General features: G+C 38.6%; 1 protein-coding gene across 1 annotated transcript in view; it reads right to left on the bottom strand.

The window, feature by feature from the left end:
* Positions 1-17954, bottom strand: part of RAPGEF5 (Rap guanine nucleotide exchange factor 5) — a 122359-nt gene that overhangs the window by 25112 nt on the left and 79293 nt on the right. The window contains exons 12-16 of the mRNA XM_048510892.1: positions 7753-7831; positions 6082-6226; positions 3797-3894; positions 2539-2569; positions 1649-1727 (exon numbers count right to left, since the gene is read on the bottom strand). Of these exons, the coding sequence (XP_048366849.1) occupies positions 1649-1727; positions 2539-2569; positions 3797-3894; positions 6082-6226; positions 7753-7831 (432 nt within the window). The remainder of the gene's footprint in view (positions 1-1648; positions 1728-2538; positions 2570-3796; positions 3895-6081; positions 6227-7752; positions 7832-17954) is intronic.

Raw genomic sequence — 17954 nt, 5'->3', positions numbered from 1 at the left:
TTCCTGCTTTCTGCTTATGTTTACTGATTTCTAAGTTTTGTCAGGGTTTTACAGTACTGAATGCCAACTAAATTTAAAACTGAATATTATTGTTGTATGACACCATAAGAGTGTTCAGCTAAATGATATACAGGTTTTTACATCAATAACAATAACCTTAAATTTTACTATTAAAATTTCCTAACATTAGGAATCTTAAACTGTTTTATTAATAAATAAAACGTTAAGCAAATATGACTGATTTCAAAAACCCAACTATTGCCATTAGAATTATATGGACATATGCAAGTTATTTTGCATGCTTGCTTATACGGTACATTGTAGTGCACACCCACTCTAATATCTGCTCCCACTCTAATATATAAGATTATACAATAATCTTATATTCTAATAGAAACATAGGCCAAATCTTTGAACACTTAAATCTGGTGACTTGTGACTCAAAAAAACAGACCTTTCTACCAACCTGAACAATACTCCAGGTTTGCAAAAAAAAAATGTGCAATCTAAAAATATATATTGGAGGGTTTAAACAACGGAGTCCATAAGTGGCTGTTGCTAGGCAACCATGGCATTCCAAGCTTCCTTCTGTGAATAAAAGGCAGGACTCTTTCCAGGACTCTTTTGGCCTTTGAGGGAGGACACGTTGGGGCCAGGCCTGGTTAGGGTTGCTGGCTCCAGGTTAGGGAATTCTGAAGATTTTGTGGTGGAGTCTGAGGAGGGCAAGGTTTGGGGAGAGGAAAGACCTCAACTGAATATAATATTGTAGAGTCCACCCTTCAAAGCAGACATTTTCTCCAAGGGACAGATCTCTGTCATCTAGAGTTTAGTTGAAATTCCAGGAGATCTTCAGGTGGCACCTGGAGGTTGGCAACCCTAGGTCTGGCAGCAACCTTTGGGTGACTTGAAATCACGTGACTTGATGACTCAACTAGGCCTGGCTGCTTGCTACTGTTCAACAGCAGCCACCCTATGAAAGCCAGTGTGGTATAAAGGTTAGAATTTCAGAGCAGGGTCTGGGAGATGTAGGTTTGAATTCCTATTTTGCTATGGAAGCTCTCAGGGCTATTTTGGACCAGTTACATACTTTACTGGAAACAGCTGACCTGATCCAAATGTTTAACAACTTCACAAACTACATTATAAAATTCCATCAGCCATTTTGTAAGCTTCATTCTTATTATCTATCTCATTTTTATTCCACATTTCCTCTAAGGACATCAAGGAAGCATGCATGGTTTTATGTTCTGCCTCATAACAACCCTGAGAAGAAGGCAGACTTGATACTGCACAATGGACCTAATGTCATTCTTGAGAGCTTTATAACTGGGAATTTAAACTGAAGAATCCCTGATCAGACTCCAAAGTTCGAACCTCTACACCACACTGGCTCTTGATGTAATGCTATCTACTAGTGATGTAAAAGAAATTAAACCAAATCAGAGAAGATATATTTGTTTCTGATTGGAATATACAGCAAAACGGTGTAATGTATTTTCACTGTGTAAGAGTGTTCTCAGCTTATACTTCCATTATCTTTCATTGTAATTTTAAAGTTTGTCATTGAAAAATGGAAGGTTCTGATACGTATGCAGGAATATGAACACATTCTCCTTCCTTTCATTTGCTTTCTTTCAGTCACACTTACCTTCTTCAATTTCATTCACAGTTCCTCTGTTCTGGAGCCAGTTCTCCTTGAGACTGAATTGATGGAAAATAGCTTTATGCTTTGAGCAGTGAAAAAGAGAAACATTGACTAATGAATGCAAAGCAATCACTGTGAAGCTCAAAATAAATCTGGGCCAAAACTGAGGGGTGACTGAAAAAGAAAGAAAGAGGAAATCCACCCATCCTGTGGGAGCTAAACAAACTCGAAGTTTGTCTTGTTAAACTACAGGAGAACTGCAGGTTGAAAGCACTCTGAGAACAGAAACAAATTGGGTCTGTGAGAAATTTCTGTGCAATCTTATTTTCTGCTTCCTGTATTTCCTGCACCAGTATTTCAAGGCTTATTACAGTCTTAAATGGCAATCTATTAAACTTGTTGATGACAGCAATACTGTCCCATCTAATTTTTAGGGTAAGATTTCTCACTGTTTCTTTCCATTAGTTAAAGAGGAGCACTCCGCGCTGTGTGGGCATGCATTTTCATCACTTCGCAGCAATCACCCTATTCTGCTAAACTATCTGACATTTGCAATCAGTGTCTTTGCTCAGATCTGCTTCCCCAAGTCAGCTCAGATTCAAAGCTGTCTCTTTCTAGACAGGCAAGAACATGCTGATTGGCTCATTTTGGATTCCAGCATCTCAAAGTTTACTGGTTAAAAGCTAATAATGCCACATTCACTTTAACTTAGTTCAAACAATCAGAAACAGAGCAATAGTGGCAGAAACAAATGCTTTTAGTAATGCTATGGATCTAGTCCATTGTATGTTTTGGATCACTTGACTTAATTGATAAGAAACCAAGAAAGTGAAAAATGAGAGTACACAGCAGTAATCAAGATAATATTCAAATATTATAAATGTCTGCATTACCTTTCTGTGAGGTGAATATTCATCTACGGTGCTGAAACAAAAAGATGATACATTATTCTGACAAAAACACACTAAGAAACTGATATTATATCTGGTCTTAGACTAAGCACATACAGAAAGAAGATGTAAATAGCTTTAGCCAAACAATTACTACCATCTGATCCTACATATGTTCATTTATAAACCTGTCACAATGAAATTAATATGTCTTACTCTGAAGTGTGCATAGAATTTCAGCCTTTTATGTCAGAACTGAGGACTAACATGACATCACAACTGCCTCAGCTTTAAATAACTCGGGCAACACACATTGTCAACTGTCTTCTAGCTCTAATCATGATTCATATGACAGGAGCTCATTTTAATTAAAAAAAGGTTTTCAGTTTTCCCATATGACAGAAAAATATAAACTTTAAAACACTGCCAAAATAAATTTTAAAAAATGATACAGCTTCCTGCTAGTGTTGCCCACTTCCAACTGGGGCCTGGGGATATCCCAGACTACAAAGATCATTTTGCCTGGAAATAAATGGCTTTTTCAGAAGATAGACTCTTCGGCATTTCACCTCCCGGAGATCATTCCCCTCCCCAGACCCTGCCCCTCACAGTTCCATCTCCAAATCTCCATGAATTTCTCAACACAGTTGACAACCGAACTTCATACATACTGAAGGTAAAGCCATTCTTGTCAATAAGTAGCATCACTGTATTACATAGCCAGACAGGGATTTAAAATTTACCAATATAGTATATGCTTTTGTGTCCAAGGAGCACAAGTAACAAGCATCTTTTATAAGGTAGGAATTAAGCAAAATCATTTTATTTTCTGGTAGGAAATTCATGAACTATGTTGGCAGTTTTAATCCTTTATGATGGACTTGCAGGAAAGCCCATTTCAGATTGCAATAAATGGGCTCTAGCAAGGGGGGGAGGATGAAGTGGCTGTCCCTGCCCTCCTCCCCAACTACCCTCCTTCCGACATACTTATTAATGCAGCAGCTGGCTACAAATCTTCCATTATGTGGTGGAAAGCTAAATAAGTGTTTGATGGTATCATAATGTCTCTCTTTGCATTCTATATGGTACATACAATTTTCAAATCCTGTGCAATTGCACAAAAACAAAACTCATGTGAAAAAATATTAAATGTGTGAAAATGTATGTATATTGCAGTTTGCATTGCTATTTAACTCCAGGAAAAATTGTCAAGTCTAAACTTCCAAAAAGATACCTTCTTTTAAAGAAAAAAAAAACTTACTGACGACGGTGCATTCCAAGTAATTTCTGAAATTCTTTCAAGTCCTTCTCAAGTACAGGATACTCATACACATCATCTAATACGTTCCTGTATATTGTCTTTTAAAGACAAGTAAGAGAGAGAGAATACTGATCAACCAAACTGATTAGAACTGAAGTATAAAACGATTTACCTCTATCTTTCAGAAAATGAGTTTTTAACTCGTTAAAATAAATGCTACCAAGCTGAAATTTCACAATACATAATTTCTACTGAAATGCAGTCAGCCAGTGATCAGTGAGGCCTTCAGGGGCAACCTGTCTTAAGCTTGCAAGTAAATATCTCTTCAGCATGGATCCACAACATTTTGTTCAATAGGGCTTACTCCCAGGAAAGTATTCTTAGCATTATAGCTTTAGTTAACCTAATTAACACACTGTTTTGAAGGATTCAAATATAGTAATCAATTTCAAATCTAAGCATCCTTTAAAATAGGTATCAATACGCACAACATTTGTCTGGCTGGTTCCTATTATAACAACAAAAGTCACATTCCCAGGCCATACAGAGGCAAGGTGGTCTTTACCTACTCGAGAGAGCCCTCAGATATGCAGAAACATTAACAAAAAGGGAGAACAAAACCCTTAAAACTTGCCTGATAAGAGCTAAATATATTCCAGACAGAATGAAATATCGAAAGCAAATGAGTGTCCAATGATAAACCTGAGGTGTGGTGGGAAAGAAAGATCTGCATGCTCAAGCCTCAACAGCTGATAAAATGGGGGTGGGGGATTTGACCAACCAAGTGGGATTTATGCATTGTTCTTCTCCTTCTGGGAGTTTAGCAGGATGCCAGATTGCTACGTGCAATTGAAGACCTTAAACATTTGAATATTTTTATATTACATTACATTATGTTACATTGTTGGTCCTCTTGCTGTGCGCCGCCCTGAGCCCTTCAGGGGAGGGCAGGTTATAAATGTAAAGTAATTAATAACGAACTCCTTACAGTAACTTAGCTGCTGCCTTCTGGACCAATTGAAGTTTCAGAATCATTTTGAGTGATAATGTCAGTTAAAGGAGGAAAAGAACAGATGGGAAGTCAAGCTCATTTAAGCCAAAGTGAATTTATTAAAGAATTATAGAGAGGAAGATAGAGAATTATAAACTGTAACCCTCTCTTGCGATACCATTGTAGTACCTAGCTTATTACACTAATACAACCTATTGCAAAACACTTTCTAGAATAGGGCTAGTTAACATTCTAGGAACAACTCTGAAGGGGTCTCTCATCCCCCCACCCCACCCCACCCCAGAAGTGGCCATATAATTGGTACTTCCCTTTCATCAGTACACCCCCAAAATGGCAGGCATATGGTGTTTTCATACATTCCCTATTGATGTCTATAAAAACAGCTGTCAGTCTATGACAAAACTTTGATTTGAGGGATGAACCAACCATTTGTTATAAATTCTACCAATGCATCAACAAATCCTGATCTATTTATAAAACACTGAGTCATAACATCACATCATCTCATGCATTCCAATCAAGCAAGCAGCATATATTCCATTCTTAACTTCTGCATCAACAGCTCCCAAGAGATATTCAGAACATTTTGGCTGCAGGTACTGTAAACAATCAGACCGAGATCATATTACAGAGCCCTCAAGTAGAATGAAGTCTCCCAATTTTATCGAACTATAGGTAGTGGCTAACTTTTGAGGCAAGTCTGCCACAAATCGAGATAAAGTAAGCCAGTTTTACTTTAGTGCATATTTTATTAGACATAGTGCTCCAGTGTGATTTTGCCTCTAGTTAACAGCACTGACTAACAGGCAGCAGTAAAAAAAAAACTGGATAGGCCTGACTATGCCAATGCTGGGCCTGCAAATTTCTCTGTTCTAATCGAAATATGTTATCAGCCCCAACTGCCTGTTCTATCCATGCCATCCCGCACCCAAAAATTGTTTCTTTCAAAACAGAATAGGCTTTTTGAACTGGGAAAAGATTTAAAACCAGAAGTTTTGAATACTGCCTTCACAACTAAAAGGGCAGACATTCTTTCAAAAGTAATCATGGCACACTCATAACATTTTTCAGGTTTGCTATACCAAATATTTTACATAGGGCAACCCAGTTTTGGTTATTTGGCAATGGGTCTGTCATTTCTTGTGCAAAAACTGTAGAAATGCATATTTTGGAGAACTCCATTGAAACCTTGTCTTATCATTTTATTTTTCCACATAGTATATTTGTAAATAAAATAACCATAGAACACAGAAATGCACCTGTCTTGACATACTTTTAGAAACTGCTTTAAATTTTCATCTTCATGTAACCAGTCTTTGTACAGTGAAGTCCACTGAGATACCAGATGTAAAACTTTACGTTTTCTGCAGGAAACATCTAGAATTTCTTCCTTGCCTTGGTGGTTTTTAGCACAATAAGTACAGTATATGTTAAGGAACAAAACTACAGAGGCATAAAATCTCAAGAAGAACCAGAAGAGACTTGTTTGGATATTCTGTCCTCCTCTGTCATTCCAATTTAATGTTAACTTAGTACAGGAGTGACACTCTCTGAGCTAAGCAACTTTACGTTTAAGATAAGAACATACTTGCACAGATACACTGCTTTTTAAACAAGTCCCCTCCCCCATGTACTTTTATAGTTATCCCTTCCTTTCTCCAATAAATTTAGGGCAGTGTTCACAATACATCTTTTTATCCTCACAATCTTATAAGGCAAGGTCAGCTGAGAGTTAGTGAATGTATACAAAACACACTGCAGAGTGAGCAACTCTAGTTCTCTAGGGGCGAATCCGCACACGAGTAAAATAGGTTCGACCCAGTTCCCTGAGAAGGGTACTAACCTAGGTCGAAGCCATTGTTGTTCCCCACCGCAACCAGCTTGATCACAGCTCAGAGGGCGGGATCATCTGTGCCTCTTTGCCGCTCCGTTCTGATTGGCTACTGTTCTACGGTCATCGTATGTTCCTATTCTATCCCACTTAATTGCACCATCGCTATAAAAAACTGCCACAGGAAATGGAGAGGGACAAAGGTGGCGTTTTTTTACGGCCAATGTCTGTATCGCGATGTCCAAAGGCTCACTCAGCTTCGTGGATTGGCTGAATGGGGACTCCTGGCACCAGAGATTCTGCACTTCACTGGAATCGAGCTGAGTTTGAGCGTGGTTCCCTGAAAAAGTAGTAGTTCCCAACTGGAGTCGGAAATTTGACCGTTACACGGGGCGAAGCTGGTACAAAACCATGTCGATCCCAGTGGTTGTGCGGAGCACTTAGGTCGAACGCAGCTCGAACTTAGATCGATAACGCAAGTGCGGAATCAACCTAGGACAGGCTCCCATGCATAGGCTGGAGGGCTACTTGTGCCTGGGTGGAAAAAGGGGGGGAAACCAGGGATGATTTGAAGCAACTGGTTCAGCACTGGCTGTCAGCCAGTCAATTCTCAAATAGCTTCCTGCATAAGTACTAAAAACTGGCTATCCCATATTTCTGTGCATTGCATGAAGACGATGCTGCCTCTGAATGGCACACCTTCATTTTTGTCCAAGAGAGAAAAAACAGTTATTCCATACCCAAGACTAAGTCTACTCTCTTATCCCTTACCACTGTTTCCCTGAGGATGCCAGAACATGCTGCTGGATTTAATGCTAAATTACCATTGGCTGTGTATCAGCTATATCCAACTTTAAATCAAAAGCACCTTTCATATCAAATAAAGACCCAATAGCCACTTTATGCAATCGAGGCATGGAATGCAGCTGAACTGGAAGAGCTCCTGTAAAGTCATCTCTGGGGAAAAATGGCATTCCTGCCAACAAATATGTTAGTGAAGCAGAGAGTCCCCAAACTGAATCTGACCACCAACACAAAAGGAGGCAAAAGGAGGATGAAGAGGCAAGAAGTGAAGATAGCACATTCCTCTCTCACGAGCTTATCGAAGGATATTGCCTAAGCAGTGCCTGACACAGATCATCTGTTGTCATGAAGACTGTGTATGTGAGAAGGAAGTCATCCAGGAGAGTTTCTGTAAAGAAATATACAAAAAAAAGTTAGATAACTCTTTGTATGGGGCAGTCAAAATGCTATTATTGGTAACCACTAAGTTAAGACACTGGGTTTGGGGGGAGGGCCTGGACAGAGAGTGCCAAATATTATACTTCTAAATATTCATCTTATGCTGCAATATTTATTTGAATACAATGCAAATAATTTTCGAGGTGAAACTGCTCTACATTTTCCCTTCTGATAGCATTGTTGAATGTGACGTCTTTCACTATACTGCCATATGCTTAACTTGTTTAGTTATGCAATTTTAATGTGCTGTAATGACAAAGAACAGCCCAGTGTATCAGAATGTTCATAAATAAGGAATATCCCAGAAATAAGAAGATATTAAAGATGATCTACTAACAATGAAGGATTAAGCACCAACAGAAAAAAAATCTCTCTAGTAGATTGACAGCCCAAAACTTAAGAATTTGTTAATCTTGTATCCAATAACAGATTCATCACTGAAGCATATACTTTTATATGATCAATTCCAATGAGGTTTTCGTATTCACAATCAAAACCAAACCAAATGTCTGTACAAGTACTGAAGAGTCTAATGCACAGCATGTGTTATGAATATGTTAATAAATATTTTGCTTATTATATCTCTTTAGTCTTTGCCTGGCAAATAGACAATGCTAGATTCTTTGAATAATTAATTCAGCTCATTTTATTCTGACAGTTTCTTCATTCTAACTGATTTCAAAGTACAGCTTCCCAGTTTAAAGCCAATCATGCTTTGCATGGAAACAGCCATATGTTTGAGCCATGGAACTCCAGGGGTCCAATTTCTGCGTTATTTGCACATTCCCTGTTTTCCTGAACTCTACATGCATGTGTGAAATTGACAACATAATAAGATCTCAGGAGGTTTCACTTTCATGATTTCCTAATCACTACTCTAAAAGGAAAGGGCATATTCTCCAGTGAGCAAGGGTAACCTCAGAGCTTAACTCAATTGTTGATTGCAAGTTCACTTTGAGGAACTGATAGAAACACTCCCACGTTCTCAGCTGTCAGTTTTTAATGCATAGAAAATGAATTCTGCTTAAAGCCAGCTCAGACTATCTTGATATACTTAGGGCCACTGCAATGCATTTTTATTATAAGGAGATAATGCTGTCAAAGGGAAAAATCTACACATACTCAGATGACATGAGTGGCACAGCTATTTTATTAATATTGGCTTCCTAATATGTTTATTATTTATTTCCTTCATTTATATCCCACTTTTCTTCACAATGGGGACTCAAAATGGATGCATTCCCTCCTCCTTCCTTTTACTCCAACAACAGCTGGTGAGGTAGGTAAATTGAGAGTGTATAATTGGCCCAAGGTCACTAAGTAACTTTCCATGGCACAGATTGTAAAAGGCATAATTCATGCTGACCTTTGCTTTTTTTTCAAGGGCACTATGGATATAGGTTTTCACAACATGTTTTGGAACACTTTGGAAGACAGCAGGAGTGGAGCAAGGGGAAACTGCACCCCTGCCACATCCCCGTCCTGCCCCAGAACGCCCCTGCCCCGCCCCATTGGTACTACGCCACTGGAACACAGCACTTTTTCACTTAAGAAGTAAATACTCCCCATTGCTCCCAAAGAGCACAGGCGTAGCTACCATGGGGACATCCGGGGACAAGTGCCCCGGGCGCCACCTTGTGCTGGGCGCAAAAATTGCAGGTTCATTTATGGCTTTCTGTATTTTTTACTTTTTTTCCATTTTGGCCTGCAGGGGGCGCAGTTTTTAGGCTAGTGGCACCAAAATTGCAGGCTATTGGCAAGTGACTCTCCTGATGATACCAGCCAAGTTTGGTGAAGTTTGGTTCAGGGGGTCCAAAGTTATGGACCCCCAAAAGGGGTCTCCATCCCCCATTGTTTCCAATGGAAGCTAATGGTAGATGGGGCTACCCTTTTGAAGGTCCATAACTTTGGACCCCCTGAACCAAACTTCACTAAACCTGGGTGATATAATCAGGATAGTCTCATAAAGATAGCCTAAAATTTTGGTACTGTTAGCTTAAATATTGCTCTCCTGACAGGCACCCTCAAATTTTCCCTGGGTTCTCTCTTTAAATCCACCCCCTTTGGAGTGGATTTAAAGGGAAAATCTGGGCTCCCTAGATTAAAAAAACATTGAATGTATTGTTGAAGGTTTTCACAACCATATTCAACTGGTTGTTGTGGGTTTTACAGGCTGTGTGGCTGTGGTTTGGTAGATCTTGTTCCTAACGTTTCACCTGCATCTGTGGCTGGCATCTTCAGAGGTGTATCACAGAGAGAAGTCTGTTATAAGAGAAGTCTGGACACAATGCATAACAGACTTCTCTCTGTGATACACCTCTGAAGATACCAGCCACAGATGCAGGTGAAACATTAGGAACAAGATCTACCAGACCACAACCACACAGCCCAGAAAACCCACAACAACCAACATTGACAATAATGCTGTTTGGGGTGGATGGGTGGGAAATCTACCCTGAAACAGCATCACTTTCAATGTTGTTTAAACTAGAGAGCCCAGAATCTCTCTTTAAGGTGGATTTAAAGGGAGAATCTGGGCTCTCTAGTTTAAACAACATTAAAAGTGATGCTGTTTCAGGGTGGATTCCCCCCTTCAAAAAATAGCATCACTTTCATTGTTGTTTAAACTAGGGAGCCCTGGGTGTGTTCAGATTTGTGTGTTGGGGCATGTTCTATAATGTGATGGTGACTTTGAGATGACCTGGTGCAAAAAAATGTTGTTTGGTCGTGGTGTGGGAGGGACGCTGCCCATATGGGGGGTGTGCAAAACTCAGATTTTGTCCCAAGCTCCATTTTCCCTAGCTATGCCACTGCCAAAGAGCATTTTTCAACTGTAATCATTGTGAACTATTCTATATCATAGTTTTTATTCTCTATCATAATTTAAGAAATTGAAAGCTTATCAGTTTCAAGAATTGTTGAAAATGTTGTTGCATTGTGAAGATTTACCAGCTTCCATTTTTGTTTCCTCAAAGGAAGGGTAGGATAAGAATATGATTGGACAGATTTTTGCATATCACTTTCTCCTCATACTGTAGCTAAGAATACTCCCTGATTACCACATCAAATACTGTGTTCTTTTAAGTGCCTATACATACGTTTCTTCCTAATATACACAGAGCACAATTTATAAACTCTGTGCAGTATGCTGTAAATAAAATATAATTACAGAAAATAAATAACAGCTAATTGCACCATTTCAGCAATATGGGGCAATAATAAATGGTGACTAGCTTTCTAAACAGTTTCTCAATTGGTTTAAATTGCTTGAGAAATAATTTTCAAACTTGATAGCTTAGATTACTGTTATAGGACATTGGTTAGTAACTTGATCAAATGTTGCAGAATAGCATTCCTCACTGAAGTGTCATTATTAACAAATATTCTAATACCAGAGAAAACTAATAAATTATGCAGACTGTATATGTAAGTTTGCAAAATATTATATCTACAATTTTAAGAACCCAACTTCTTTCCTGAAGGAGTAATAAATTTACTCATTTTGCAAGATGGCTTCTAGAATGCTATACTGAATACACGGTGGTGAGAATATATATTCTTGTGCTAGGGTACCTCAAGATTGAAGGAACTATTTGTCATCCTACAGATCATTTTTTCAGAAGAATTTTAGGATAGCATTTAAAATGCCACATCCGGACCCCATGTATTTCACCATGGGGAAAATACATGACTTCCAACGGAACACAGTAAAATAGTAAAATGAGGAAGTATAGAGTATCAGGTCTTTCAAGTCATGAAAAAGATGTCAGAATGTGTCATGTGTTACATGCAATACATAATGATGTGATTTTTAAATGCACTCTAGAGAATGATTACTGTAGAAGTGTTGGGATATTCAGAAGAAAGTAAAACATTACAAAAAAGTTTATGTAAACAATCATAAATCATGTATTGTCGAAGGCTTTCACAGCCAGAATCACTAGGATGTTGTGGGTTTTCCAGGTTTTCTTGTGATGCCAGCCACAGATGCAGGCAAAACATCAGGAGAAAATACTACTGGAACACGGCCATACAACCTGAAAAACCCACAACATCCTAATCATAAATAATGCAGATGTACAGCTAAAGCTAGAAATAGTTCAGATATCAAGATCAAATTGGTTAACTAAAGAGGTTATATACCTGGGTTTTAAAATAATATCAGGTATATAACCTCTTTAGTTATATCAATGAACTACTAGATCAGTGATTTCCAACCGGGGTTCCAGGGTACCATGGGGTGCCGTGAGAATGTTCCAAGGATACCGCAGCAATGCTACTGGCCCCCCTCACTTTGCGGTGTCTCTCGACGGCTCTGGGGCCAGGGCCTGCTGCAAGGTCAGAAGCCGCTTCTCACTGCCCCCCCCCCCAGTACTTCCCTTCACGCTGGGAGGGGTGGGTGGGGGTGGCAAGCAGGGCCACTGGGAGGGGAAGGCGGTGGCAGGGGCATACCACCCACAGGATACTGTGAGATATGAAGAGTGAGGTCAAGGGTACCATGACATCGCAAAGGTTGGGAAACACTGTACTAGAATATAACTTGAAGTTGACTCATAAAAGAAGAAGAGGAAAATCTAAAATTTTGCCAAGGCTACTTTTTCCTGTTTCTGCCATTCCACTGACCATCTCCATGCCAAAAATTGCAAGCAGTTCAAAAGACATTTAAAAAACATATTTGATGTTAAAAAGGACCAAGAATAAATCATAGTGTTTTATACAACAGACAACAAAATGGTGGGTTGTCAGCTGCCAACATGGTTAATTATTATTATGTGACTACATTAAAAATAATCTTAGAGTAGGTTAGGAAAGATGAGAGTGTGAAAATATTAGTTATCTCAAAGTCTGAGTTAGATATATCTTTATCCCCCTATTTGTGGTTAAACAAACAAGAGAAGAAAATGTTGAGTGGAGATGCAATTGTGATGGCAAGAGGTCAGGGATCAATGGTGTAAAAAAATTAGTGGATAATTTCTCCATATTAACTCCATTATTAGACAATAAAGAGTCTGATCCAGCTAGTACTCAGGAGATTTTGAAAAATGGGAAAAAAATCTCGACTTGTAAGATTCATTTATTCCTATAAAAGCAATCATAGAAATATTTTCCACCTATAGTAGGTGTACCTGCTTGTTCAAGTTTGCAATTTTTACAGGATAACGACAATGGAAAAATTATTATATAGTCCAGAAAAACGAAAAAAGGAACTCAAAAAGGAGCTGAGGCCTAAGATGTGATTACACATTGTTGAAAATGTTTTCTGGACATCAAAGAACGTTGCAATCACAGAAAACAGTTTGAAAGTATTGTACAGGTGATATTACACATGAGCAACCCCATCCACAGGCTGGGTGTGGGGTCACTGAGCTGCAGCTGCACCACCTCATCTCTCCCAAAGGGGCCCCCTGGTGGCAGGGGGAAGGCAAAGAGCCTCCCCACCCCTGAGAAGCCCCAGTGGGCTGCACCCCAGTGGGCTGCACCACTTAGGCTAGCCTAAGTGCGGGCTGCAGTCAGCTGGTGCAACAACAGCAAGGGCTGGGAGGGAGCCGACTAACTATGGAATGGGCCCAGAAAAAAGTAATGAATATTATGTAATGGTTGGAAGCAGACCTAGAAAAAGACATCAAAACAAGAGGAACTTCCAAAAATGAGCCATGAACTACAAGTTACCAAATCCAGGCCGGGTCAGCAGGTGGTAAGAATAGTGGGAGAGGAGCTATTGACTCAAGGTATTGTAAACCAGCACATTGGATAATAAAGTAATTCTTGATTCCCTTTTTACAAAATCCACTGAGAACACTCACATCTTACAAATGGAAAAACAGTGTCTGGGATCTGTCCAACACCACCCTCTGTATTCATTGCTCAGTTTAGGTTTGCGGATTTCTCACAACGAATTCCCACTTTCTCCTGGGATTTTTAATTTCCTACATACTAAGCCAAGACCTAGATATTAAGATCTTTGGATAACAAGCTTCTTAAAGAAATGACAAACATTAATAGCTATATATCATTTATGAATTAGCTTAATTCCCTCTTAAAGTAGTCTAAACTAGTGTCTGTCAGCAAATCTTTGCAGCTATTAATCTTAGTTTAATTACATGCTATGTGGAGCACTGCTCCCTTTAGCTTATCTAGAATATCTAGAATTCCATTTTACAGGCCGACCCTAAGTAAATCACACGCTCTCTTTTTTTTCTGTATGTGGTACAAAAATAAAAACAAGATTTATTTTATGTCCTAGGCATACCTTGAAGAATTGTCCTGGGATCACTTTTATTCATGGAAGATTTGGGGTATGTTTCACTGAAAAAACTATATACCTTTCAGTTGCAGCTTTTATCCTCTATGATGGATTGTGATAGAATTAAAGAGACATGGCATGGAAGCACGATAGTCAGGTGACAGCTTGCACATAAAATAAATAAAAGCATACTGAAGTCTAAAAACCTGCCTTCTCCCATGACCCTTATTTGGAATAATACACAGAACAGCATTCATCACAAGATTCTATTTATGTCTTAACCAAGCTCTATACTGAGACTCCATCCCACAACCAGAGGAGAACAGCATTACAATGATATCTCCTGACATCTACTAATATTGATAGGAGATGAAAAATGAAAGTCATTGCTTCCATTGTTAGGGTCACAGAACAGCCACAAACAGCAGGGCTTGCTGCTCTTTTTTCACCCTTTAATACTGAGAGGTGATGGAAATGCAAAAGAAAATCAGAGTGTGATAATTCCAGCAGCATACAGCCACAGGCCTTACCAATGCTAGACTCGACGGCACAGTTTAGTCTAATCAGCCTTGTGTTCAAAGCTCTCCCTCCTAGTTACCTTCTAATTTTAAAGGAGAAAAGCTAAGGGAAAGGAGAGGGGAACATCAGTTGAAAAAAGAGAGCCATGGCGAAATATTAATCTTTGGTTCTCCATAGTGATTGTGGAGTCTGTGCTCTAGTTCCCTCAAACTTCCTGTCTCTCTTCCTTGTCAGAAGACATAAGGAAAGGATGTGGATCAGAAATTAACTCTAGAGGCTGACAAGGAAAAAAACAGATAAGGAGATTTAGAAATAAAGAAAATTAAGGAGATGTGGAGAAACCAACAGTAGTGTGTTGTCCTTAATTTCAACTCTTAACAATGATGAAGCTGAGGTCTAGGTAACTGGCATCTGAACTGAATTCCTAATGTGCCAACTGTACTTTCACGGTAAATAGACTAGCATAAAAAATGAAAGGTTTTGGAGTACATCTTGAGTGTTGTTGAGTTTACGTTGAGTAATGCTTTCATTCATAGATTTCTCATTCTGTTGAGACCTTGTTCATGCTTTTGCATTTTTTTCATCTATAATCATTTCAATTGCAAAAAAAGGCAATTTTCACTGTCAAATAATTCCTGTGCATCTTTATTTTAAAGACCACTTGGGTTGGTGACAGATGATATAAAACTGCTGTTATTGCACCATTATATACCATGGAAAATATATTTGGTCATGATAATCAGCTTTTCTTGGAAATTAAGCCATACTCAGAATCCACATCAATTCTGAGTATGTATTAAGTGCCATCTAATAATGTTAAACTTATGCTGACTCTACATAGAATAATTTCCCTTGCCTATGGAAAGCAATCATCACCACCACCACCACAATGTCCATGGGGTGGTTTTAGCAATTCTCGAGTCCTAGGTAGAAGTCCAGGATGGGGTTCAAGAATCACTTCCACCCCCATCCTGCTGGGACCACTGCAGGCTTAAGTAAGAGATGGGCCAGGCAATGTTCAAAGGACCATGGGTAGTTCAAGGAAGGCCCTCAAGGCAGCTGCTCCATGACTATTACCACCCCTGAACTTGCAGCACAAAAGCTCAATATGCAAAATCACAAATGCTTGGAAATTGTTTTTTGTCTGAGTAAAACTACAAAGGTTAACAGAAACTTTAATGCATTCATGCCAGTAAGTGTGGCCTTTACAAATAACCTGAAATAAAGCAACTAAACATCGTCAGCAGAGGTGTTCACAAGAATCATAATTCATTAGCAATTACAGAGGTGCAGTTTCAGCACTTCCTTTTCGCCAAGGGGTGTGTGGGGGAGTTTAAATTTACAATGACCATCAAAGACATAGACAATTAGGATTGCTCCTGCTTTCCTAGCCTATGACGTGACTCTGTGAAATGTGATATAATGAACTGCTTGAACTCTATGAGGTATTGTCAGCACTACCTTTAATTTTCCACTTCCTCAAACATCAAGACCAAACTTCCCAGCATGTGTTTAAAAAAAAAAAGTAGCACAGAATACTTCACCCATGGAAACAGAAGCTGCACTGAACTACCAGTATATTTTATTTCAAAATGATGGTGTACTTACAGATTTACAGCTACTTGGGCTTATTATATATGCAATAATTCATATATTTGTATTTATGGGATACATTTTATTTACTTCATTTTACACCCAACTTTTTCCACAGTGGGTACCCAAAGCAGCTTACATCATTCTCCTCTTATCCATTTTGTCCTCACAACAATCCTGTAAGGTAGATTAAGTGAGTGGGTAACTTGTCAAGGTCACCCAGAACATTTCTATGGTAGAGGGGGATTCAAATCTGGGTCTCCCAGACCTTAATCCAACATGCTAACCAATATACCACACTGGCTCTTATATATAATAGTTCATATACTGGTAGATATGGCATACATTTTCTTCATATGATAAGATGTGAAAAATGCAGATTAATGGTGTGATCATGTTTAGAGTCACTCCAGTTTAAATCCATTTTTTAAAATGGGCTTTGACTACAGCAACTCTTCATAGGATTGTATTGTTAATGTAACAATAACCTTTATGGTAATGTGGCAGCCTAAGGTTTTAAAATTACTGTTCTTTGGGTGCTGTATATTTCTGAATTGCATCATGTAACAAAAAGGAGCTAGTGTACAATTACAATCACTTGTTAACAAGGGTTGGGATAACAATAGTTATGCTCTTATTTCATATTTCTCAGAGCTTCACTGGAAATGCATTGTTTGCGCATATGCAGACATTGCTTTTGTTTGGGAGGACATTCAAACTCCCCATGAATTTTTTTTTTAACATTTTCAGATTTTTCTGTGAACCTGGAGAGTTCCCCAAATTCATGGAAGTTTTCTTTCTATATAGCCCTGACCCACATATGTAGATATCTGCAGATGGGGCAAAGCTTCACCATTAGAATTTACAAGTGGGGACCTGCTACTACCATCAACACAGCTGCTAGGCTCCTGAGTGCCGCTGCAGCTGAAACCACTGCCACCAGGACCCTCAAAGTTAAGTGTGCTGTCGGCACATGTGCTTTATTTAAACCCTCTAATGCATTTTTGTAACATTTTAGATTTTTCTGCAAACAAAGGTGGTCCCCCAAGTTCGCAGAAAAATCTGTTTTTGGTAAGTGTGGCTCCAATCCATGGATTTAGATATCCACAGATAGGAGCACACTTGGGAATAATGTATAGATGATGATAGATAACTTTTTGTTTTTGGTCAGTAGAGACTGATGTCTGACCATGAAGGAATATTATTCAGTTAAATCTTGATTTATAACATGCACCTTTATGATAAGAATATGTATAGGTTTTCTTTGTGATGAGAGCCATAAAGTAAAGAAGTGGACTTTAATATAAAAATGGTAGCATAGGCATAACATTAAATTAAAAGGAAAATTACACTGAGAGAAAAAGATCAGTGACAAAAGAATGCCAATGTATAGTGTGCTGATAATGCATTCAAGTAATTACAGTTCAGCTATACCTTTTAAGCAATGTCACATGTATAGTTTCCTTCTATTAACCCACAAAGTACAGAAACAATCAACATTATTTTATTTTTATTTTATTAGTCTTATATACTACCCCTACCTGCACCATGTAAAACTGTTTTACGTTTAGGGAGGGAAAATTATATATTATCATTGTCTCAATAGTCATTTTACATATAAATGCCTGCAATCGTTTCCCAGATGTAAGCCCTGTTGAATCAAATGGGAATTTACTTTCATGTAAACTTACTAAGGATAGTTTTTTCTTAAGTGGCC

Source organism: Sphaerodactylus townsendi, linkage group LG11, assembly GCF_021028975.2.
Source record: "Sphaerodactylus townsendi isolate TG3544 linkage group LG11, MPM_Stown_v2.3, whole genome shotgun sequence".
In the NCBI taxonomy this organism is placed as follows: Eukaryota; Metazoa; Chordata; class Lepidosauria; order Squamata; family Sphaerodactylidae; genus Sphaerodactylus; species Sphaerodactylus townsendi.
This window is presented reverse-complemented; position numbering and strand designations above follow the sequence as displayed.